The following is a 25,260-nucleotide window of genomic DNA, read 5'->3' as shown; positions in this document are numbered from 1 at the left end:
ACAGGCTCTGGCCATCCCAGCATGGACTCTTCACTTTAAGTTCAAACCCACTCTAAACTGAGCAGTTTTAACAAGCATATGGTAGCGTAAAAATAGAGAAAAGGTTAGCTGTGTAAACCTAGCAACATTCAGCATACTCAGTCTGTAAGTCTGACTAACAGGATTAATAGGTTATACCTGAGTAGGGGAGTATCTGTGAGAGAGGGGCGGTTGCAGGAGCTAAGCATAGTGGGGGAGGCAGCATACCCTTGCATCTAGTGCAAATGCCTTGTATCAAGGTATGCCAGCTGTCTGTAATGCATGGCTATCGTTTTTCATGAAATCGTAGAACGCTAGAACTGGAAGGGAGCTCAAGAGATCATCAAGTCCAGTCCTCTGCCCTCACAGCAGGACCAGGCACCATCTAGATCATCCCTGACAGATGCTTATCCAACCTGTTCTTGTATATCTCCAATGACTGAGATTTCACAACCTCCCTAGGCAATTTATTCCAGTGTGTAGCCACCCTGACAGTTAGGAAGGTTTTTCCAATGTCCAATCTAAATCTCCCTTGCTGCAGTTTAAGACCACTGTGTAACACACAGGCATGTCCTCCTGAAGGAGAGTAGGACAGGTCCAGTCCTGAACGTAGCAGGGGTGCAGTATAAAACACTCTTCTTCATCAGAGTAGGTCCCAAATAACTGCAGCAGAAGAAAGTCCCAGAAGCTCCGTGGAGTCAGAAGCTGGTGGCTGATGGAGTAGGATGGAGTAGTTTGCAATCTGCGTAATAATCATGCCTCGCTCTCTCCTGCAGCACTGTACATCAGTGGCTCTCAAAGTACTGGACAAAGGAGGGTAGCGTCATTATCGCTTTTTTTTTACAGGTGGGAAATGTGAAGCACAGAGAGCTGAAGTGGAGTGCCCAAGATTTCTTGAGTGCCGCTCCTGGGCAGTCCACGAGGCCATTCTTGCAGCAATAGGCTCTTTAGCTTGAGGGATTTCTAGAGCGAAGGAAAATGCCATGCAACTTTATGTAGGGGAAATCTGCTTGGATGCTGCTAAAGAGCTGCCACTGCACTTGTGGCTAGGGAGGTGCTTTCATGAGGAGTCCATTTTTTTCAGGCAAGGACAGTTTTTGAAATAACTACCTTTCGGGCTGCAACTTTCCCAGTCTCTTGTCAGCCCATCAGGGGGCTTGTGTATATGAGACTTATCAGACTGGGAAAAATTAGCGTTGTCTAATGGTTATGGTAGGATTCCAGGGTTCTTGTCCCCAAGTATTTTCCTTGAGCAAGTGATTTATGCTTAACCTTTCAAAAGCCTGCTCCAGATGGGACCAGAACCCCACATAAATCCATCTTGCTCTGTGTGAGTGTAAGTGTTTTGCCCAGAGAAAGCTCATAAGGTCTGCATACTTTATGAATGAAAGAGAGAAATGGACAGTGGTGGCACCCCCCCACCTCTGGGCAACAGTGATGATAAAACTGTTTTTATTAGGTACAATAGAAGGTTTTAAGTGGTTGCAAGTGAAGACAGATCACAGGAAGTTACTTAACTAAAATGTTAGCCAGGTATACTCCATTAAGAAGCTTGTTACATATAAATTCTTACCCTATACAGCTGTTCTTATCGCAAGTAAAAAAGCCTGAAGTCAGAGTTGTTCTTTACTCTGACCTGGGTCTACAGCTTCTTCAAAGTTGTTTGTATTCTGTGAGGGTGGTGGCTCAGACAGTTTCAAAAGCCACCTGAAGGCGAACGCTTGATGGCTTCTGAGAGTGGGATCCCTTTGTGTGGTACACCCCCAACCAGAGGAATAATTCCAGATGGATTACAGTATCAAGTGGCATGGTCACATGTCTTTCTAGGACCAGCCACAGTTTGCGTGTCTAGGAAAGACATTCACAGGTCGTTGGTTTGAGTACTGAGTCATTAAGTTTCTGGAGTATTAATAATGGCCCTTGTTTGCACATTCAGAATCAAAACCAGTTCATAATTCTTATTTCTAAATTCAAATTCAAGAATATCTGCACAAAAATAGGGTAAATGCAGTCAGCAGATTGTAACATTAAAATTGATTTTTTTCATGAGGTATTTTGTCTCAAGCAGCTTTGAGTTATCCATATTCAAATTCATAAGCCAGTTTTCTTGAGGCATGGGTGGGCCCTGTGACGGTTGCATCTTGCATAGCTCCACTAAAGCAGTGTTGTTTCTCCTTTGATGCTTTGCTCAGGTAAAGAAACAGATTTTAGATGAGAAGATCTACTGTCCTCCCGAGGCATCTGTGCTGCTGGCTTCCTATGCTGTTCAAGCCAAGGTAAGCACGGGGGAATGATCGGAAATCTTTGAGCTCACTGGTATGAGAGTGGTTTGGTTTTGTTTCCCCATGCCTTTTGAGATCTCAGGTGCTCATTGATAGGCTCTCATCTGCTGAGGAACTGGGACAGTTTTGCACAGGCTTGAGTGAATGGCAAGAAGTGCCCCAGTTTCACGGCCTTTTCGGTGCTAGGAAGTGTTCGGTCTTTAGGATAGACCATGCATCCCCTTTTAAGTCTCTGAATCAAGGGCTGAGCTTATAAATGGCAGTACCAATACCAGCTGGTACTGCCCCAGAAGCTAATCAGTTGTCATACCTTACCTTGACTCTCTGCAGAAACCCTTTTTATCCCCTGGTCTTGCACTTTTCAGCTCCTTTTTCTGCAAAGGGTTCCCAGATAGACCGCCACCAGGGGATTAAATAAACGCTCCATTGCTGACCACAAGCCTTGCTTCTATCCATCTTCTGTTAATGTTAGTCTAAACTTGTTGGGGTGAAGGAAATAACTGTAGTGAGGTGTTTCCCCCTTTTCCTTTCTCTTGGGCATCAGATCATGGGTTCTTTGTTACTTCTGATCCCAGGCCTTGTTGTAACTGGGGGTTAACTGGGGGTTCCTCTCTTTGGACGAAATTTTTGTTTTGCATTCTAAACCCGAATTGTGCTGAGGACCTAGCTGAAAGTGACTGGAAGGGAGGAGAAGTAGAGTCAGAACTGAGAGCAGCCACATGGTCACTGTACAGACCTCCAGGTTGTAGTCACAGCTTTCTACAAACCTGCTAACGAGAGCTTTTGGTGAAAGGAGTGGTGTACCTCATGGATCCACTGGCCTGCCTGAGAGAATGGATAATGGGCATAGACACACCCTGCTTCTGTTGAACCATTCATGATGGCTCCTCTTTATGAACGGCAGTTGCAGGGTGAATTTGTCTTGTCTTCGAGCCAATGCTTTCCTTGCCTTTCCCTGCCTAGCTGTGCTTTGCCTCTCATTTCATCCTACTCCTTTGTTCAGAGTATGTCACTGGTGGTGTTACCTTTGCATAGTTGAGCAGCATTTGACATAAGTATGTATTGGCAAGGGCTGGGAATTATTAAAGTGTAGTGCTTGTGGGTTTTATCTGTTTTGTAACTAAAACATCTTGTCTCTGGTTTTTAACAAAATGTTTTATTTTTATTTAGAGCAGTTAACGGCCAGCCGGGGAAATGGCCTCTCTGAAAATATTTATTGGCTAAAAAGCATTGTACTGAATATTCATTGAGCACCCTTGTGTTCAAGGGCATGAGTGAACATTTGTTTTCCTTTCTCTTATTATCTGTTCATGCAGAATATACATATAGTCTGTGTATTACAGCTTCTGTCAGCGTAATTTATCATTCGGGGTGTAAATAAAGCACCCCCCAAGTGACACAAATTACGTAAGTGCTCGTGTAGACAGCACTGTGGTGGCAAGGGAGCTTCTTCCACCGACATAGCTACAGTTGCTTACACGGGGGGCTTTATTATGCTGGCAGGAGAGCCCTTTACTGTTGGAATAGTGTCATTGCCAGCTGCGCTGTAGTGGTGCAGTGTGTTTGTGTAGACCAGCCTTCACTGATTCTTTCCATGACAAAAATAGCAGAATGGTTGAGTGAACACTCTGCCATTAGTTCCCAGCCACTGTAGCTACCGCTCACATGTTCAGTGCCAGGCTGAAGTTAGATAAGATGGATATGGTCTTGTCACTGTACTCTGTTTCCTGCCCCTTCTGCTGGTCTTCCACTTGCCACGTGCTCATTAACACCCTGTTGCATTGTGCTGGATACCTGTAAGGCTTTAGGTAGGGTCTCCTGCTTCTGAGTTGTGATATCCTAGGGAATTACAAAAAGGCAGGAAAAAAAATCTCACTTGACTTTCAGCATCTTAATCCCAGTGCTTTAATGACTGCTTCCTCTAATGACCTCACCACTGGCTGAGTAGCCTGGCTGACTGACTTGAGCTGGACTGGTGCTGGGGCACATTCTGTGGTCACAGAGCTAGGAGGAGAGAAAATCCTAACCGCTGGTCTCTCCCCGATAAACAGTGGGACAATGACCTCTAGCAGCACGGATGAAGCCACTAAACAGGCATTTCCTAATGATCATCTGTTTGTTGTTTAACATTAAACAGATGCATTGTGTGATTTCATTGATTGACATGGGCATGTTAGCGTAGCTGTTTTACCTTTATCTATAACAACAAAGTACTCATTAGGGAAATACAAAAACATGCCTTTATTTTGTAATGCTACTCTGCTCATTCTGGGAATTTCTGGAAATTTTCCTTTGAGTATTGCTGTCAGATTACCTCCATCATTCTCAGATGTTGCTGTAATCTTCAGTTTTAAATAGCAAGTGTAAGGATACAATCTACTGGAAAATATATTGTTGCTGAAAACAATAAAATCAGATATTTTCCCTATTTTTTGTCAGTCATTCTGACTCTTAATTTGTTCAGCTTCTCTGATGTAGGATTCCAGGATCTGCAAGGTTTTTCCCCATTTATTTTAATTTTTTCCTAAAGAAATACTGCATTTCATTTGTGTACAAAATATTAATGTATACAGATTTATACAGTACAATATAAACCAGATGTCTGAGAGATATAAAGACAGTGTCAGAGCGTAAACACAATCATAAATCCATATAGTTCATTTAACAAAAACTAAATTGCCATGACAGGTTTTGAATTATAATTTAATTGAAATATTTTAATGTTTGCCAAATCACTTGAACCCCAATATATCTTGCAACAGTTTTGTCATTTGTTGATTTTTGTTTTTGAATAATTTAATGTTCTTATCCAATGTAGCTCCCTTCGTGCACATTCCTTTAGGATGTGGTGACATCCTTGACCATATTAAAATCACATATTCCTTATGTAGCCTTCAGTCTCCATGGTAGATCACAGCCTACAAGAATTCTATTTATCATTTTTTTCCATCCAGAAATAATTTTTCTGCCTATCAGAAATTTAAAGGAGTTGTTCCCCCCCACACCACTCCTGCATTTTATTGTTGTTTCCCAGTTGACATGTGTTCAATAGACCCATGCAGCGTGTTTTTGAGAAGCACTGAGCACCTGCAGCTGTGGCTGAAGCCCATGTGGAGTTGCCAGGTGCTCAGCACCTCAGGATCAGACCACTTGTGTATCCGTTGTATTCGTTTACATCTGAGCCGGTTGTTGATTATTGCATTTTTCCTTTGCATCTGTGTTGGCTCTAGATCAATAATTCTGTCTCCAATGCCCACTTGTCTGCGATGCTGAATGTTTTGTTGCTGAGAGTTATATGTATAGATTGTTGATTCTGAGCTCTAGTGTATGTCATTGCAGCTCAGACATTAAATGGAGACTGATTTGGAATGTCCTTTGACTTCCTGCTGTTGCTGCATTGTGTTATTTGTCTCTCTTGTAAGAATTGCGACTGTTTGTTCTTTCCAAGCAACGTTCCCCTCAAGAAAAACAGGCGAAGGGCATTTTTCATCATGAAATGAGTGACTTAGGAAATGATGTCCTGTCTTTATAATTGGATGATGCCATATTGTGACTCTTGCCTTGAGAGAGGAATTACAATCAATGTATTTCCCGTACATATCACTTGTAAATCATCTCCTTTTCAGTCAAGGGACTTGTTTCAGGCACTGTGACTTGGCCGTTACATGCCCTGCATACTGTGCAGGAGGAACGTTGTTTCACATACACTGCAGAGAGAGGCATTCAGTGCTTGAATTTTAACAGATGCTCTTTATTTCTGAAGTGTTTTGCCAATTTCGTTTTATGTGAAGCTTGAAACGATTTATAATCTAAGCTAGGGTGAATAATTATTGGGCACTCCTTTCAAATATGAATAGTATTTTGTGACCAAGTACCAGAAGGAGAACTTCTGGCAGCGGTACAGACTCCTGTCTGAGAAGCGTCCCCAAATGTCCATTGAAATCTCTCTTTAAAAAAATGTTCCTAATGTTAAACTTATTAAATAGGACACTGAAAGGGGTGCATGCCAGCTGCATCAAATGAGTTGCCGGTCTTGGTCCGTGCCACAAAAATCACCAGTGCAGCTGGACCTCTTGTGGACAGCTTCAGCTGCGAGAGGTCAAGGTCTAAATGGCTGAAGAGTGAACTCTTGTCTTGCTGCTAGAAGTGGACCCTAGAAGGTGGAGCTGAGGCCCATTGGTTGGCTTTGAGAGGTGTTTGCTCTGCTACTGTCCACCCTCTGTCTGCTCAGGAGATAAAAGAAAGCATTGGGTCTTCAGGCCTGCCAGCCCAGCACCATACAGCACTAACATCTGAAAACATGGGCCTAATGCATGGTGGCCAGCGTGTGCTCCCTTGTCTCACTGAATTAAAGTTTAAGAGTGTCGATGGTTCCTATCTCCTCCTCATCAGAGGGAGTCTGTGTGTCTTGTTGCCATCTTAAACATTCAGTGTCTGTGTTCCTTTTCAGTATGGTGATTACGATCCCACTGTCCACCAGCGTGGCTTCTTGGCACAAGAGGAGTTGCTCCCAAAACGGGTAAGGAGTTCTACCAGGCAGAAGCCTAAATTCATGGCAGAGACTCTAGGACTTACTGACGTCATCTGCGGAATAGCCCGGTAAAACTACCTACGAAAGCCACAATGGTAAATTATTTTCTCTTGATGAAAGTTTCCATACTGAGGAAAGTGACAAAATGTGCCATGCCTCTTGGCCCCAAATGGTCTTCTGGTAACATTGTACCAGCACAGCTGTCTAGTGTGGACACAGCTTAGGCTGGAAGTAGATATAGCAAAACCGGCCCCTTTTCTTTTGTTTTCACATAGCTGCACCAGCACAGGGGGTTTGCTGGCACAGCATGGGGAGTTCCTATGTTTCAGTGGGAGTGGGCCGCCCAACATGTGTGGGCAGACATGCTAGCGTGGCTCAAGCTTGAGCACTAGAAGTAGCAATGTGGAGATTGTGGCTTGGGCTGTCAGGGCCCCAAGATTCTCAGGCTTGAGAGCCTGAGCACCAGTCTAAGCCGCCACATCCAGGCAGCTGTTTTTAGCATGCTAACAGGAGCCCTGCCAGCACAAGGCTGTCTCCCCAGCTGCAGTGTAGACATATGTTCCATGGCTGGCTGAGGCTCATAAGTGTTCCTGCAGAACTTTGTCCTGTAGATCTGGCCATACTGAATGAGAAACCCTTAATTTATAGCTAGGATATCTATCTATAGGTAGATATAGATATGGAAGTGAATGTTTTTTGCCAATGGGCTTTTCCCAAAATAGCAGCTGCGGGCATCTTGGTGTTGGTTTGGGAGTGGTTGGAGCATTCTGTGCTCAGAACAGCTAACTGGATGCTGGTTAAGTAGACAGCACGGGTTGGGCTTGGATTGGTCACAAGGGCATAGCAAAGGCATCCAAACTGGAGATCAGACATTAGGACTGGGGTGGTGTATGTGAGGGGGCAAGAAGGACATTTTGAGTTTGAGGTTCCTTCTTCCTAGCTTATTCATCGGGGAGGAGACAGCACCACAGGCAGGACAATGTGAGCTGAAGATGTCCCTTCCTGTCTCTTTCAGGTAATTAACTTGTACCAGATGACTCCAGAAATGTGGGAGGAAAGAATAACAGCCTGGTATGCAGAACATCGAGGCCGGGCAAGGTGAGTGCCTGTTGGGTGTCCCATTGGCTGGTGTGAATTCTCTCAGAATTCAGAGTGTGGGTAAAGTCGCTAAGCTCCGTAGCAAACTATGGATGACTTCTGCTAAGAAAGCACCTCTGTGAGGACGTGCTCAGTAGAAGTAGTAGTAAGCCTCCTCCACTCCTGTAACTTAGAGCATAGGTCATTGACAGCCATTCGCCAACATCCCATGTCCTTGGTGATCTTTTCCAGTTCTGACCAGGTGTATTCCTTCTTTTTAGTGTTTGCCTTCAGATCTCTATATCAGGTGTTTCTTGGTTACCGTCTTCTACTTGCGGTTCCCACTTAAGGCTTGCCTTGTGATGTTAGTGTTTGGTTTTCTGAGGGTAAGAACAAGCTCAGGGCTCTACCAAATTCATGGCCTTGAAAAATGTGTCACAGACCATGAAATCTGATCTTTTATGTGCTTTTGCCACCGTGACTTCTGTGCTGCATTCAGAGCTGGGCTGCGGGCAAGTGAGGACTGCCGACTGACAGTCCAGCTCTGCAGGCAGCAGCATGGAAGTAAGGGTGGCAACACTCCATCATAGTGTCCTCACTTTTGTGCTGTTGCTGGGGGTGGTGCTACTTCCAGAGCTGGACTCCTGGCCAGAAGCCAGTGCTGTCCACCTGCGAGGCTCTGAAGAGAGCACTGCCACCAGCAGCCTCATAGAAATGAGAGTAGCAGTATTGCAACACCCCCTACACTATCCTTGAAACACCCACCCACCCCAATTCCTTTGTGGGTCAGGACTCTACAATTACAACACAGACATTTCAGATTTAAATGGCTGAAATCATGAAAAGTATAATTTTTAAAATCTTAGGACCATGAAATTGACCAGAATGGGTAGTGCATTTGGAAGGGAGGGCCCCAGTCATGCTGGTTCCCGAAAAGGATGGCACTGTGAAAGAGTGACTTAAGTTCCATATACTGTCTTGTGGGGCAGCAGAGGAAAGGGTATGAGTAATTATATTTTGGATGATTAGTCAGTTTTGCAAGGCATCTTCCCTCTCCCCAGGCTCCCAGCACAGGGGAGCTAACGCTTATGATGAAGAATGGGTCTGCGAAGTTTTTTTGTGCACTAAACTATCTCACCTAGGAGATTTCCCACCAAACTTGTTTAATCAGCACAGCCCCTTGTGTGGATGTAGATGTACTGCTATAAGACACCTGCATAACAATCTAGCATATACCTTTTCCCCTGCAGAAATCAGGTGTACCTGCTTCAGCACCATTATATCAGTAGAACTGCAGCAGCGTGACAATATTTATACCCCTGCAGTTCTGTGTATGGCTAACGTGGTACAATTATTGTATGTAGATGAGGTGTGCTTTCACCACTCCTAGTACCCTTGGCTGGCCAGTTGTAATAGTACATTGATGAGGTCCAGAGGATGGTCCCAGATGAGCCGTTCCTTGTTGGACAGATGAGTATGGGTAGTTACACGCTCACTGGACAGTACACTCCTCCTTTGGATGAGCACAAAACAAGAGCTGTGTGAAACCAAGCCTGCCCAAATGGAGTCTGTTGAAGGGATTGGGGGCAGAGACCAGGCAGGGCTTGAAAGGTCACATATATAGTGCTGTCTCTACTGGGCATTAGGATGCAGGTAAGATACAAACTAGGTTTGCTGGGATCTTTATCCACATGCTGGGAAACAGGTGTGACCTTTGCAATAGGAAAAGTCCTGGTTCCAAAGAATTATGTGCCTTCAAAGCTTAACAGGGATCGGGAACCTATGGCCCACGGGCTGGATCTGGCCCACAGCTTGCCCAGATCTAGTCCGCAAAGCTTGGGGCTCCTCACCTGCACTCCAGCTCCAGCCGGCTGCGGGATGGGGCGTGTGGAGTCCCGAGCCTCACAGGGTAGAGTCAGGCAAGTTAGAGATGGATCTAGCCCAGGAAGAAGTGTCTCTGTGCACTGTTGCTCCCCCTCCGCTAGTCTGGGAACAGCAGTGCAAGGAGGTGCTGTCTGGAGGCTTTCCCCACACTGCTCTGGCTGGCTGGAATTGTGTCCAGTAGGAGTAATGGGAAGTGGTGCCTGGGAATGGCAGGGTACACGGAGCCACATGTGTCCTGGGGAGCTAGGCAGGTGAGCACCCCCCATTGTCATGCCCTGCACCCACCACCCCACTACTACATCCTACTCCTTCCCAGATCCCCACTCACACTTTGCTCTTGCACTCCTCCTCCTGCCCAGATGCCCACCCTGTCCCACTCCTCCATCTCCCTTCACACCCACGCATCTGCCCAGATCCCGTATCTCCAGTCCACTCGTGTGCCTACCTCCTGCCCACACCCCAAGCCTGCTTCCTGGCAGCCCCTCCCACACAGAACCCCTCCTTTTTCACCCCGCCCCAGAGCCTAAGGCAGTCCCCAGAACTCCCTGGGTCTGGCGCCCTGTGGGTTGTGGGCTGATGTATGAGGGGAGCGTCTTTGTTTCCCTGTTTTTCAGTCAGGGATCATGTCAGTGAGGTGTGTGGCCCCTGAGTGATTTTTCTGAGGATCAGTGGCCCTGCCAACCCAGAATAAGGACCCTCCCACCTGCTTAGAAGGTGCTGTTCCCCCCTTTCTTTTCTTGTCAGTAACTTTGGCCTTGATTTTTATCTGACAGAGATGAAGCTGAAATGGAATATTTGAAGATCGCTCAGGACTTGGAGATGTATGGCGTAAACTACTTTGCAATTAGGGTGAGTCCAGGCTTTGAGTCGTGTCCTCAAGGCATTTTGAGTTCATTGTGTGTCTGGTGCAGGGGACGGGTAGTGAGAGAGGCAGATGACAGGGATTCTTCTGGTATTAAATGTTCTCTTTCCAACTCTCCCTTGAGACTACTGTCTGGAACTCCTATGGTATTTTATCTGTGAGTGGGGATTGGATCAGCTGCTGCCAGAAGCCTCCCAAAAGGATGAGTGAATGAGTCACTACTGTAGCGAACTGAGGCTGGGGCCTGGGAAGCAGGATCCTCTCTGGGATAGTAGGTGTTGGATCCCTGGTCAGGGCTGGATGAAACTAGTAGAATGTAAGGGGTTGTCAGATCCTCCCTGAGCTAAATAAAAATCTTCCTGCTTTAAGTGGAAATGGTGTTCTGCTCTGTTCATCTCTCCTGCAGAATAAGAAAGGTACTGAACTGCTGCTTGGAGTTGATGCCTTGGGGCTTCACATCTACGACCCAGAAAACAGGCTGACTCCCAAAATCTCCTTTCCATGGAATGAGATCCGGAATATCTCTTACAGTGATAAGGAGGTAGGGCACATCTGCCCTCATTCTGAGTACATATACCAGTGAGGATGCCTTAACAAATCAGGGGGCTTTCTTTATCACCTATTTCATTTCCATTTGCCATCAAAGTCACAGCCAAAGCGGTCACAGGCTTTCCAGTACAACCATTAATTCCAGCCTTTTGTATGGTTTTTGAAAGCAGGCATTCAAGAGCCTAGCCCCCAAGCTATTCTTTGTTGTGTGTGTTTTTTGTTTTTTTTTTTTAGAGCATTTACCAAATCTTTGTTTAACCATATAAAAGAGAAAACTGCCTCTAGTCTAGTGTGTTCAGCCAGCCTTCTGAAAGTCTGGAAGAGGAGGCTCTTGTCTTACTGTGAATATGTCCTGGCATTGTGAAGTATAATTAAGTATATTGCTGATAAGAAGAGCTTTTGGCTCTTACTGTTACATTATAATGCTCTGAGTTTTCCAACTTTCAGGCTTCCAAGCTTGGTGCAACTGATTGAACCTTTTCTTAGGTATCATACCTAAGGAACACCTATGGAATTGCCTGAATAGTTGTAATTCAAACACCAGCACCACGAATACTAGACTAAGGAGTTAACTTTTTTTTTTTAAAGTTTTAAACATGGTATCATTGAAGGCAAAAAAATAAAGATTGCTGACTTCAGTTGAGTTTATGCAATTGCCATTAAGTGAGTAGCACATGATTTAATTCCTTTATATTTGGACTTTAAAACTAACGCTGTCCTTTGAGAGCAACAGCCCAAACACATTTTTTTCTTCTTAAGACTCTTTTTCGCACATATGCAGGTCAGCGCAGTGAAAGCTCCCTGGTCATGCACCACTAAAGAAATCTGAGGGCTGAAGCAGCTTCTAGCAGGCCTTGACAGAGTAGACTGGAATAGATCTTTCTCCTGGGGAAAGGCACTGTCACCTTCTATCATGTCAGTATTCCTTGTAATAAGATGACACAAATTGACTTGACGTGTTAGTAAGCAGGTTTAATAGCAGTGTGTGATAGCTTTATTGACACAGTGGAGGTGTTTAATCTGTTATAACAATGATCAACTGCATGTAGTACTGCACTGCACTTTTCATCCATTAGTGAATAACAGTGTTGGAGTTAAACTTCAAAAAAGTTCATGCCTGCCAGCCTATGGGAGAGACTTAGTTTGTATTATTTTGTCAGTTTGCCAAGATCAGTTCTGCTGAATTCTTTATGCAATACAATGTACTGGCCTGCTTTAATCTTTGATCTTTGTACAGACAACCCTTGTGCATAAGCAGGTCTTTTTTTGTGGGGGAGGAGGAAGGACCTCTAGAACTGCACTGATCTTAGAGAGTATCATTTTGTTAACCTTGCCCCATCCATTTGGATTATGGTATGGCTCGCAGCACCATGATGCTTGAACCCCCCTCCTTGGCAATATCACTAGTTTCATGTCATCTCAAGCCAGGGAGGGCTGGTTGTAGTTGTGAAGTAGCTCAAATGCAGTAAACACAAAGAGTAGATGAAATTGTTTAGGGTTGAAATTTGAGCTCTGCTGTCTCAAAGGAACGCCTGTACCATAAGGTTAAATTAGTCGGTATCTGGGAGACCAGTGTGTGTGGAACAATCACATGCTGGCCCTCATGGCTTGGGGGGAGAGACTAGATTCGTGGATGGAATATAATTAGGCTTGGAAGGATTAGATTTTTATCAGTAAATGTCAGTTTCTCCACATACGCACAAACCAGTGAAAAACGGTGTGTCAATAATCAAAATTCTCAGATAGACAAAGAGAAATTACGCTTGAGAACTTTAGTTTGATTTAAGGATGTTTATTTTGTATATTTTGTCATGTGCTGTTGACAGTTTGTCTTAATGATCAAAAAGCTTAAAATTTATCGATCTCAGTGGATGCTGAGATTAAATTGCCTAACCCCCTGATGTCTGAAACACCAAGTTTCCTGCAGTTGTGAATTTTTAAAATCAATATATGTTGAAAAATACTTAAAAATAAACATCAGTATTATCCGTCAAGATTGTATCTACATTAAAAAGTCCCATTCTGTTGAGCCTAAATAGAATTGTTTGTTTCCATCTCTGTGTGTTTTAATTAAGCACCAACCCAGAAGTCAGTTCAGACTGGTTCTTCTACCCTGATGGGCCACAATGCCTGTTCCTAGTCCCCTGTAGCCAAAAAAATTAAACAGCTAATTTGCTCATCTTTCGTAAAGGTACTGTCACTCCTTTCCTTAGTGCAATACCCTCAGACAGGACAGGGAACTGGTCTGTTTCATTTTCTATAATCAATTTTAACTCCTTAGTTTAGTGTTAGTGGTGTTGGTGTTTGGAGCCCTGCTCTGTTCCTGTAGCTTGAGGACATTGCTTCTGGGAGGCACTTGACGAGGAACAGCAGTTCTTGATTGCTTTTGATCCTAGCTAGCCTGCTTGGCAGGAAGCCAGGAGACTGCTCTCAGACTGAATTGTCCAACAGTCCATTGACCTGCTCTTGCCTCCCCACTGTTCATTTCTTCCTGCTGTCCTGCTTTGTTCCAGTCTCTGATCACTTCTTTCTTTTTCCTCTCCTTTCAGTTTACAATTAAGCCATTGGACAAAAAGATCGATGTCTTTAAATTCAATTCATCAAAGCTGCGTGTGAATAAGCTGGTAAGTTCTCAGGCATGGTGATTTTATTGCTTGCAGCAGTGGCTCTTGAGGATGGCTGTGTAGGCAATGTGAAGCAGTATTCTTTCAAGCATCTTGGCTACTGTCAGGGGTAGCAAACTGGACTTGGTGATTAGTGCAGGTCTTATCCAGGGTTTTCTCTCTGATCAAGAATTCATAGTGTCTGGGGGTGGGGATTGAGGTTGAGGTCCTCTTGAGGTCTCTTTGAACCCTGTGATTCTGAGTGAGGCAGGGAAGAGTCAAGCTCTTTCATGGAATTTCTCCCCATCTCTTCCATTTATCCTGTTTATGGAGCTTTCTGGTTACATCTGTCCTGCCCTGCAAATCAAATGTTCCCATCTCCACTGTTCCCCGAATCGCCTTTGCTTCCATGGGGCTTCTGCAGGCTGCTCTGATACAGTGTCTGCCATAAAACACTAACTGGTCTGTGCTGGTCAGTCCAGAGCCTCTGTTAAGTCCCATCCCTTGAGTCATGAGAAGTGATTGTCTGAAGAGAGGGGCTATATCCAATCCATTGCATTCATGCTACTTATGGCCATTTATGAAAGACTGGAGTGGGAGAGCCACTTTACACGATAATGTCTATTTTGATGCTGAAGTTTACGGCCAGAACATCACCTAAGAAATTGCTCAGAACCAGCAGTGCCTGTTGAGTATCCAGATTAATGACTGGACTTTTAGCAGCACATTCTGAGATAAGTAAGAACTGCTGGCTCTTGAAAATCTGACCTAGAATCTGTAATACCCCAATTACTCAGCGGTACTCTGTAGAGGGTATTGCAGTATACTTTGGCTTTGCTTGGGGTAGGCAGAGGGATTTCTGCCTGACTCTAATGCCAACATAGCCTGCCCTGCACCTACTGTAGTCTCAGGAAAGGTACTGTTACCTTGCCAAGGCAGGGCCTAGTCCTTGGGCCTTATTCTTACTGCACTCTCCTGAGTCTTTCACTGGGGTAGCTCCACTGACTTTACTGTTTTTAGTTCTGTTTTATACCAGCATAGGGGAGGTCTGAATAAGGCCCTTAAAGAGAAGTCTAAGGGAAGAGGTAGAGTTTTCATTTGCCCTTAAGCTTTTTTCTACTATTCTTCCACTATTGTCAGTTTTCTGATCATCCTCTTCCTTTGAGTGCTAAAGTCAAGTATGTTGCTCCACAGGCTGTGCAGCAGGCATGGCTGACTGCCTTCAGTAAGGCTGTGATCCTGCTCCAGGTTGGTTGGTGCAAGCAAGTTGAAAACTGTGCATTGGGTAGCCATTCTCTCTTGTCACCCATCTGCACTGAGACTGAAGATACGTTTTTATGGTGCAGTAAACCTCATCCTATTGTGGTCTTAGACCCCAACAGGGTGGTGTGATCTAGCACATATTAAACTGCATTGGGTTTTAGTCCTGAAGGTAACTGACCACCTTCCTGTGCCTTTGTTTCCCCATCTGTAGAATGGGGATAATGATAGTTTTAAGTGCTTTTGGATCCATGGATGAAGGTGCTATATCAACAGTAAGTATTAAGAACTTTGGCTTTGTGCTGACAGTACAGGTCATGTCATTCAAGTATGTGTGTGTTCGGTTCTTTCCTTCCCCATTACCTTTGACTGGGGCAGATTCTTCAGCTGTGCATTGGAAACCATGATCTATTCATGAGGAGGAGGAAGGCAGACTCACTGGAGGTCCAGCAGATGAAAGCTCAGGCAAGGGAGGAGAAGGCAAGAAAGCAGGTGAGACACCTTATAATACAAACCAGATGGGAGCCAAAATCCAAAGCATAAATATACCAGGAGGGAAGAGCCTCCAGAATAGCACAAACCACCCGCACGGCAGACCCTGCTGAGCAGTTCAGTTGGTAGCCTGCACTGTTCCTATCGGTAGTTCTTACACAGGGCTGCCAGCTCACCAGACTCTAGGCTTGGGGGCAAAAGGGTGACCTGGCACAATGTACGTATGTTTGCATCTGTCCACCTAGTGCTGCAGCACCAAAGTTGTCCTGTCTTGGGGAGGATGGTTGTAATTAAGGCACCAACCATTCTTTGCCATTGCTCTGTGCAGTCCTTTCCTAATTAGATGGTGATAGAATGCGTGGCGACATTTTGGAGCATGCAGCCTGCATGCTGATTTGGTCTGGCCTTGATCCGCCACAGGTCAGGCGGCAGGAACGATGCATCACAAGCAGCAGCTTGTTGCCAATGAACATATACAGCAAATTGGGTTGTATGAATCATTGTTGTCTGTTCATAGACCTTTTCTACACACTGAAACCCACACAGCTAATCAGTGCTGCTGCTTAGAATATAAATGTTCATTTCTGGCTAAGCCACTAGATAGCAGCAGTATCAGCCAGCTGCACCGAGAGACTTTAAACACAAGTGTGTGGCTCTTGGATTTGGACATGTCTGCTGGGATTTTTTGCAGAAGCTTGCGGGACAGAACCAAGTACTTTGCCCAGCCTCCTGATAGGTCTCTGCACGACACCAGAGCATATGTCGAGTTGTCCTTTCTTCAGCTTCCTAAGCTCAGAGCATGGCAGATGCAGCACCCTCTTCTTTGGTGGAAGGCAAGAATGCTTGCATGTAACATTGGCACCTCTGGCCAGTATAGGAATGGTGCTGGCATGCTGAAAGGAGACCCAGGCAATCCTCCCAGAGGTTGAGGATGGTGAGTGACCAGGAGCCTTCAGGGGCTAGTGGGGAAGGGAGCAGTGTTTGCAATTTGATGGCCTCCTTCAGGTATATGGAAGACTTGTCTGAATGAAGCCAGGAAGAACTGAGAAGCCCTGGGTGACCGCCTGGTAGGGGTCAAGGAGTTTGGGAAGAGTTACCAGGAAAGTGACCCTGTGGCTCAGGAGGTGTGGGCTCATGCTTATGAGTGAATTTGAGATGAAATGCCTAGAGGTTTCGCAAGGAGGTTCCGAGTGAGGGTTAATAGTACCCGTCCCGCATCTAGCACATTTAATCCATTGGTCTCGTGGTGCTTTGGAGAGGAGGTCAGGATCATGAACTCCTTTGATGGCGGGAAAGTGACTTGCCCAAAGCCACCCCACAGGCCAATGGCAGAGCTGTTTATTAAACCCAAGTTGCCTCATGGACAGCCCAGTGCCCTTTCCAGGAGGCCATATAAGAAATGTGGAGGTTTGCTGCCCTCCCTGGTGTGTTCTCACTCCATGCATGCCAGGTGTTCTGTGTGAACTCCTTTGGGCAGCTGTCTCATGTCCTGAGCCCCTGGAAGCCTTGAATGGGATCCTGATCGTGACAAGCGATAATTGATAAAGGACATCTCTTAATATGCACCACTCTTAAGCAGCGGATGTCCTGCTCTCATATCGTAGCCAGTGTCTGAGGGTCACGGAGAGAGGGCTTGCCACCTTGTTCGGCTCCTTGAACTCAGTATATGGGTGGGGGGGTGGGACCTGGAGAGGTACTGAATGAACTGGTTTTGCATTCACTTCCACCGCTTGGTTAGCGGAGGTGGCTGAGTTGTATAGTGTGCAGCTGCTGCTTGAAATAATGAAGGCCAGGTGCTTTCAGAGGCAGGAGGTGTGCTGTGCAGTCTCCTGGATGCCACTGGGAGGGATTAGGCTATCTCGGAGCAGGCCTCACGGGCTCTTTCTCACGTGAAGAAGTACCGTGACTGACTTGTAATGTGCCAGTAATCTGCCTCCTCTTATAGGAATTGCACAGTAGATAATCACACGTGTTCTTGTCTAGCCACTAAATGAATGGAATGGGGAAAAATTTCCAGTGTATTAAGCATTATGTGTTGTGTCTGAAAATGACAGCGGTCCCCATTCTTTGAACCATCCTTGTCATCCTAGGATCACGAAGTGCTTCACTTATTAATAGACCTGTTTGCTTGTGGTGGGGAGATATCCCTAGCTGACAAATGGGTAAGCTGGAGCAGAAAGAGGTGATCTTGCTCCTCTGAGTGCTCTCCTGTCCCTAGACAATGTGCCTATCCTGTCCGTGAAATGCACCATACTAGGGAACACGGAGCATGTTGGTTATTCTAATGTTTGCTAGTTCCTTTCCTCCTCCTCTCATCTCCCTAGATGGAACGACAGCGACTAGCTCGAGAGAAGCAGATGAGGGAAGAAGCAGAGCGAACAAGGGATGAGTTGGAGCGGAGGTTGTTGCAGTTAAAGGAAGAGGCGACTATGGCCAATGAGGCTCTGGTATGTCTTGGTGTTGGTCATTCTCCAGCCACTACACGTGTTCCTGACTTCTCTTGCTGAAGTCAGTGACTGTACACTGTGCATTCTGGGGCTATTCTTAAGCCATGGCTGGTGAACAGGGATTAGAAAGGCATATGGGTCTCTTGAGTGGTGTGGTGTGAGGGCTCTGCTGTGACAGGGTCACTGTAGAGCATTAATGGAGGCAGAGAGCCTGCGAGTATCAGTCTTGTCTGGGAGTTTATTGTACAATGAGCAGGGCACTGCAAGAATTATGGAAATGTAGAATTTGAGTCATGTGGATCAAAGTTAAAAGATGGGGTAGGGGACTTCAAGTCCCTACCATGGGAATCTAGGACATGTCAAGATGGGGATCTTGTACATTCTGACACCCCTGGATGTTTTGGTTTCCAGATGAGGTCTGAAGAGACAGCAGATTTGCTGGCTGAAAAAGCCCAGATCACAGAAGAAGAAGCTAAACTACTAGCTCAGAAAGCCGCTGAGGCAGAGCAGGAAATGCAGCGGATCAAAGCCACGGCGATCCGGACAGAGGAGGAGAAACGGTTAATGGAACAGAAAGTGCTGGAGGCAGAGATGTTGGCATTGAAGATGGCAGAAGAATCTGAAAGAAGGTCAGAGGGAGGAACTCTTCACCTGCTTCCGTCCTCCCCCTCCCTGATTTCCCAGTGAATGCAGCTGGTGCAGCATCCTGGGGTCGCAGCTTTATACAGGCCTTCCACACTGTGTGCTATGAGCCCTTGGTATCCCAGACATGTGATGCCTAGCGCCCACAAGACCAAACTAGTTTCTTCTTTAGGCAGCTCTGGTTATCCCAATTAGGCTGCTGTTGAAAGTTTATGAATGTATCAGGTCTCCTTAATTTTCATGTATTTGAGCCTAATGTTGGAGAATTCCTGAGAGAGAGAACCAGCAGAGGGACTTTCAACTACTGGCTTTGGTGGATGGCCGGAATATAGTCTGCCTTTCCCAGTATCCCATAGGAATCTTCTTCTCTGGCTCATCTTGGAGCACTAGTTAGATTGCGCAGCCGTTGGCCCAGATTCTCTTGCTGATCCTATGGCTCCTTGATAAACACCTGTTGTATTTGCCAAAGTATTTGACTCCATTAATTTATAACACTCGTGTTTTACTAGATACTGCACTAATTTCACCATTCCTCCCTCTTCCCTTTCCCTCCCCCCCGCAAGCCCTGGCCCCAAACTCCTGTGTTGCAGTCCCAGATCTCTTGCCTTCTCAACTAGTTGTGAAGCTTTTGGATTTTTGTTGCACGTTGGGCCTGGGGACCCTTTGTGCCAGAGTCCCTTTGGCATGTTAGAGTCATTGAAGATTACAGTTGGAGACCTCAGGAGGTCACCTAGTCCAACCCCTGCTCAAAGCTGGACCAACCCCAACTAAATCATCGCAGCCAGGGCTTTGTCAAGGTTGGCATTAAAAACCTCTAAGGATGGAAATTCCACCGCTGTGCCAAGTAACCCACTCCAGTGCTTCACCACCCTCCCAGTGAAATAGTTTTTGCTAATAGCCAACCTAGACTTCATCACTGCAACTTGAGACAATTGCTCCTTGTTCCATCATGTGCCACCACTGAGAACAGCCTGGCTCTATCCTCCTTAGAAACTTCCCTTCCTGTTCCCTCCTGGTGGTTGAAGACTGCTATCAAATCCTTCCCCCAACTCTTTTCTTCTGCAGATTAATTCCAGTTCCCTCAGCCTCTCCTTGCAAGTCACGTGCCCCAGCCCCATAAAAAATTTTTTGCCCACCACTGGACTCTCTTCAGTTTATCCACATCCTTTCTGTAGTGGGGGGGACCCAAAACTGGGTGCAGTACTCCAGGTGTGGCCTCACCAGTGCCCAATAGTGAGTGCCCTCATCAAAGTTTTTTTTGTCTCAATCCTCCAATTTTTCCAGGTCACCCCCTGCAACACTACAGCGTATCTACCTCTCCCCCTATCTTAGTGTTATCCATGATGTAGCTGAGGGTGCAATCCATCCCCACATCTGGAACATTAAAGAAGATGTTGAACAAAACCAGCCAGGACTGACTCCTGAGGCAGTCTGCTTGATACCAGCTGCCAAGTAGATACTGAGCTTGCCAGCTGCCAACTTTCCCATGCTGTAAAGAAGCGCTCAACTTTCACACTAAGCCAGAAATTAAGCTAATCCTATTTCAAACCAAAGCCAAAACCAAGTCAGTCTCTAAAAGAACCCCAACACTCTATGTGCCTACATGCTCCCAGAGGGCAGCCTTGATTTTGAGACTGTGTTGGGCCTGCTGTGCCACCCCCTGAACTTTCTTTCTTTCACCCCCTCTTTGCTGGAAGCTGACCAGAAAGAAACAACAAGCCAAAACAAAGCATGAGCTACAAGCAAAACCGCTGACCTTCATTCTCCATTGAGCCTGACGATCTAGCCAACTGCCTATCCACCTTTGTAGTTCGTTCATTCTGTACATACTGCTTTCACTTAGGCCTCGTGTTTGCAGCCTGGTATGCCAGCTCCTGTCGCATGTTGAATTAGTGAGTGAATTAAAAAACACCACTAACTTCCTTCCTGTTATCACTTAAGAGTGAATTGGACTTCAGCCTTCTTGCTTGTTCGGTAACTTTACCCATCCATCCCTTCCCAGTCTTGAGCTCCCTGTAAATTCTGATTTAGCAGTGAAGGCTTCCTTCTCTGTCTCCTCATCCCTTCTGTTTGCCTTCTATCCAGGGAATGTGCTCAGGAACTGCCATATGTCAGGGATAAATGGGAGCAGTAGAACCCTTGGGCTCTGAGATTGGCATGTTAAAGTCTATGAAGGACTTGTTGGCATTTTCCTCTGTTCCTTTTAAACAACGCTTAGTAGATGATTACTCAGAAGACCAAAGCTTCTGCTCCATAAGCCAAAGGTTCCTAATTCTGCTCTGATTTTGGTCAGTTCTGTGTTCCCAAGTAGTCCTCCCAAATCTAGCCAGGCTGAGCAGAGTCTACAGGTTTCAGTCTTTTTGCAAATACCCTTTTGTGACTTGGATCTCCTGCTGTGTCTTTGGAGTTCCTCCTTGCCCGGTACTCCTGAAACCTGATCCCCCTGCTCTCCCCCTTAAACCAACCTCGCATGAAACAAAGGGAGTCCATCACTAAAACTGACATAAAAATGACCTAAAAGTAGGCTGCCCTAAATTTAATGGATAACAGCCCTGTTTGTAGTAACAGATCCTAGCTAGAAGGAGAAGACCTATTAAATCATCTAGTTGGTCTTCTCCATCCTCATCAGTGTAGGTGTGTTTTCTTCAGTATTTGTCCAGCCTTAGTGGAAGGTTGCAAGTAATTTGGGTTTCCATCATCACCCCTTTGAAAATTATTCTGCAGCTCAGTAGTCCTCATTGCTAGATAAATCCCAACCCTCTATAAGCCCACACTTTGGTGCTGCTCCTTTTCCTCTTCTCCCCACTCTGTTCTTTCCCTGTCTTGCTCTAAGCTGATACTGTCCTTGTTTTTATTGCTGTGCGTAGGGCAAAGGAGGCTGATCAGCTGAAGCAGGACCTTCAGGAGGCTCGAGAATCTGAACGGAGAGCTAAGCAGAAGCTCTTGGAGATCACCAGCAAGTCGTCATACACGGTAAGAGTGTTTGTATTACAGCTCCCTTTTGTTCCCTGGAAGAGGCCAGCATTCCTCTGAGGGCTTTGTTTCGCATAGTGACCTTCTCATTGCAGGCTGTGGCACTAGTTTGTTGTGGAACTCTGTATGCAGTTCTCCTTCCTCTTGCGTGTGCTCATGATCTGCACTTTAGCAGTCAACAGACTGCTTCACTCTGTCTCCCCTCTACCCATTCTCCTAATACAAGAGCAGTGAGGTACAAATGAAATTGAAAAGACAACAGACTTAAACCAAATAAAAGTTGGTCTGTTAACCTGTGGAGCTGACAGATGTAAAGTACTAGAAGATTTATCCAACGCTGCTCAGGTCCTTACCTCAATTAATGTTTGTTTTTTGGAAAATAAAATGAAAACATACATGCTTCATTTGAATCATTGCTCTGACATGGGGCTGGAGATGAAAGGTTCACTATGTGGCTGCCCTGGGGAGAAGGTACTTACCCCAGTTCTCTCTTACCCCAGCAGCTTGTGGCCAGGTGCGAAGTACTTCTCCATGGCCACTGCAGCTACAGCTGACACAGTCAGGGGAGAGGTGCATACCTCCCAGGCAAAGCGTATCTAGGTTCATGTTCCTCCTGCACTCCCCAGCCAGACTGAGGAATGCAGCAAACTCTGCACTTTCCCCTTGCTCCCTGATGAAGGGGAACAGCCAGCAATGTTCTCACGTGAACTGTTGGATGGGGAGGGGGTATTCAGCCCTCCCCTCTCCACCCTCACTGAAGGATGCCTGGAGTGTTGGGGGCTTGGGGCAGGGGCAGTCCGAGGTGAGGGGGGAGTAGCACACCCCCAGTTAACCCTTGCACCTGCCTGGTGATGGTCTCCTTTCTGTATGGTTTTAGGAGCAGCAATCCCATTCCAGGCACATCCCGTTGTCCTGGCACAACCAGACCTTGACTGCTGTAAGTTAAGATGAGAGGAAACTGTCTACTGAATTTGGTGGTCCTAGCTCTTACCAGTAGAAGGAGTTCTTGAACAGACAGACTCGTAGACAAATCCTCTGATATATATTAGATTGGGGCCCAGGCCTTACCATCCAAAACTGGATTAAACACTTATGTGAATAAGGGCACGTCTGTTTCCTTAGAGCAGATAGAAGACTGATAGACTCATGCTTCAGGGCATTCACCCAACTTCTCCTTCCTGTGCTGACTCTCTAGCTGCTCATAAGAGGATTGCACACCTTCCTTTGATGCATCTGGGCCTGGATGCCATTGGATACCAGAATTGGGCTACATGACAGTTGTTCTGATCCAGTTTGGCAATTCCTTTTCTCCTGGCATCGCTTCATTTGCTCTGAGTCTGACTAGGACCTGTGAATGCCATCATGTGGTGTCCACCCTCCAACAGTCACCTGGTTTTCTTTCTGTCTAACCTGTTGCTGGTCAGCCCTTAGAGGTGGGACAATGCACCGTGAGGGATGTGAACAGTCTCCAGAGAGAGATCTCATCTGGAACAGTTACCAAACCTTTCCGCATTTCCATTTTTCTCTGAAAGGCCTTGATCCTTACGTAAGCACCACAAAGTGGTTTGAAGTAAGTGACTTCATGTCCACATTCTCCAGAGCTACCTGCAAATGCTCAGAATCTTAAAGGAGATTGCAGTGATGGAATAAGAGTGCTAGCTGCCTCTGTGCTTTATACGGGGCCATCCCTAGAGAGGTGAAAAGCCAGGACAACCTCCCTCTCTGCTCCACCCCTGCTCCTACTCCATCCTCTCCCTCCCGCAAGGCACCCCTTTCCTGAAGCCCCATCTCCTGAGCAACATGACCTTGGAGAGTTCGGGGGTGGGGGCCTGGTGCAGGGTGGCAGCAGCAAGCAGGCTCCCCCTACGGTCTCAGCAGTGGCAGGCCACAGGAAGCAGAGCGACCCAGTAGCTCATTCCATTCCCCTGCCATCTCCCAGCCAGGTCGTGCCACTTTGTTGTGTTGGTGGGAAGTGGAGCAAACTGGTGAGCATCAGGAGACCTGACCCCTGCTGCCATTCCCAGGCCTCCCAGGTAATCCCCAAGGTGCCCTGGGCCCCATGGGTGAGGTTGGTGCAAACCTCGATATGGGGGACTGTTCCATCCGTAGGACAGTTGGGGCACATGCTGTGGAGCTCTGGCTCTATAACCTGCTTGATGAACACATCTAGCTTTACCACCCTCTGTACAACAGGCTGCCTGGCTCCAGTTACTCTAATGATGACTTTGTTGTACCCAGATGGTGGAGGATCACGGTTTGGAAGCCCAGTGGTCATAGCAGCCAGGTATCAACAGCTGTGGGAAGCTTGCAGCTCCAAGTGCCCTCCGGCTGGTGGATCTGTCTTTTGTGTAAGGCAGTGACTAGCAAGTTCTCTCTTTTCCTGCACAGCCCCCTCTGTCTCATTCTGGGCTAATCAGCAGACTGCGTAGCTATATTTTGCCTATAGAATGGAAGTATAATTACAGGGAGGATTGCTGGATGGAATCAAGCTTGACTCCACCCCTCCAGCTGCATCTGTCCTAGAGGCTTTGCACAGAGTTGTTTTTCCTCCTGTATGTTATATTGCCTTCCTCCCACATCGCCTCATTTCCTTAGAGGCAGGGCCCCTTTTCCCACCAGTGCTTCCAGTGTGGAGAACGTAGTGGATTACCACTCTTCCAGCTACATGGCAGAGGATCCCTCTGGGTTTGCTGATGCTTCTGCTCCAGCCTCTTGGCTTAACTCTCCAGGTATGAACACATCGCACCAGACCAAAGGCTGCTATTTTCCAAGGTGCCAAGTGTCAGCAGTATGCAAGTACGACCATTGTACTTGCATAAACCACAATACTTTGCTGTATGCAGATTTTAAAGCTCTCTCCTGTCTTTCCATTACTCTGCCCGTCTGCTTTGCTCTTAGCTCTCTCACTGCTTTGCTCTGCTGCATGTGTATTCCAGGATAGTCATGTGAAATGTACTGAAATCCTGTTCTTGCACTTGTCTTCAGAGAGCTGGCTCTTGGTAAGTGTTCTTTACATCAGTCAGGGTCTCCACCTGAACCAGGAGAAACTTCACCTGAAAGCATGGCTCCTGTATGGTTCCATCACCACAAACTAGCCTTTTCGAAACAGGTTAAGCACATATTGAATAGCAGGAGTCGACCACATGTAATTCATACCTTCAAAAATGCAAAAGATTCTTCATGTGGTATTATTATAAACAATTCGTTGCAAGCACTACACCACTTCTGCTAGTGCTAGACTGCCTACAGGAATTTAGGCCTGTCCGTAAGCTCCATTAAAGTGCATGTCATGGTGATACCGCTTTCCATTATAAGACCGATGGAGTATCCGTATTCGTGCACCCAGTCACCAAGCATTTCCTCAGTGATATACAGAATCTGTCTGGCTGTTGTCACTGCTTCTGCTTGTACAAAATGTTCCCATTTCAGCTCCAGAGCTGCGGGACACATGAAATGTCATCTCCCTGGGGTTTGTTCCTTGCAAGCGAGGGACAGTAAGTTCCTACTAGCTGTGAGGTTCATGCTTGTGGCAAGGGAGTGTAGATTATTGTGCACAGCAAATCCATTGCTATTCCACTTGGAGGAGCTGCTGCTGCTGCCAACCTTGGACTTTCTTAATCCAGGCAGAAAGCGGGGGAGA

The 25,260-nt window shown here is 46.2% G+C and overlaps 1 protein-coding gene across 5 annotated transcripts in view; it reads left to right on the top strand.

Annotated features, from left to right (window-relative positions):
• NF2 (NF2, moesin-ezrin-radixin like (MERLIN) tumor suppressor) overlaps positions 1 to 25,260 on the top strand; it is a 61,386-nt gene that overhangs the window by 13,144 nt on the left and 22,982 nt on the right. For 3 of the 5 annotated variants that reach the window (XM_075013176.1, XM_075013178.1, XM_075013175.1), the window contains exons 4-13: positions 2,211 to 2,294; positions 6,751 to 6,819; positions 7,847 to 7,929; positions 10,566 to 10,641; positions 11,061 to 11,195; positions 13,753 to 13,827; positions 15,445 to 15,558; positions 17,883 to 18,005; positions 18,417 to 18,634; positions 21,515 to 21,620. In XM_075013176.1, coding sequence (XP_074869277.1) covers positions 2,211 to 2,294; positions 6,751 to 6,819; positions 7,847 to 7,929; positions 10,566 to 10,641; positions 11,061 to 11,195; positions 13,753 to 13,827; positions 15,445 to 15,558; positions 17,883 to 18,005; positions 18,417 to 18,634; positions 21,515 to 21,620 — 1,083 coding nt within the window. Of the gene's footprint in view, positions 1 to 2,210; positions 2,295 to 6,750; positions 6,820 to 7,846; positions 7,930 to 10,565; positions 10,642 to 11,060; positions 11,196 to 13,752; positions 13,828 to 15,444; positions 15,559 to 17,882; positions 18,006 to 18,416; positions 18,635 to 21,514; positions 21,621 to 22,497; positions 22,558 to 25,260 lie in introns of all 5 variants that reach the window. The other 2 variants (XM_075013173.1, XM_075013174.1) reach the window with 1 other exon arrangement.

Source organism: Carettochelys insculpta, chromosome 18 (assembly GCF_033958435.1).
Source record: "Carettochelys insculpta isolate YL-2023 chromosome 18, ASM3395843v1, whole genome shotgun sequence".
NCBI classification, from domain to species: Eukaryota; Metazoa; Chordata; order Testudines; family Carettochelyidae; genus Carettochelys; species Carettochelys insculpta.
This window is presented reverse-complemented; position numbering and strand designations above follow the sequence as displayed.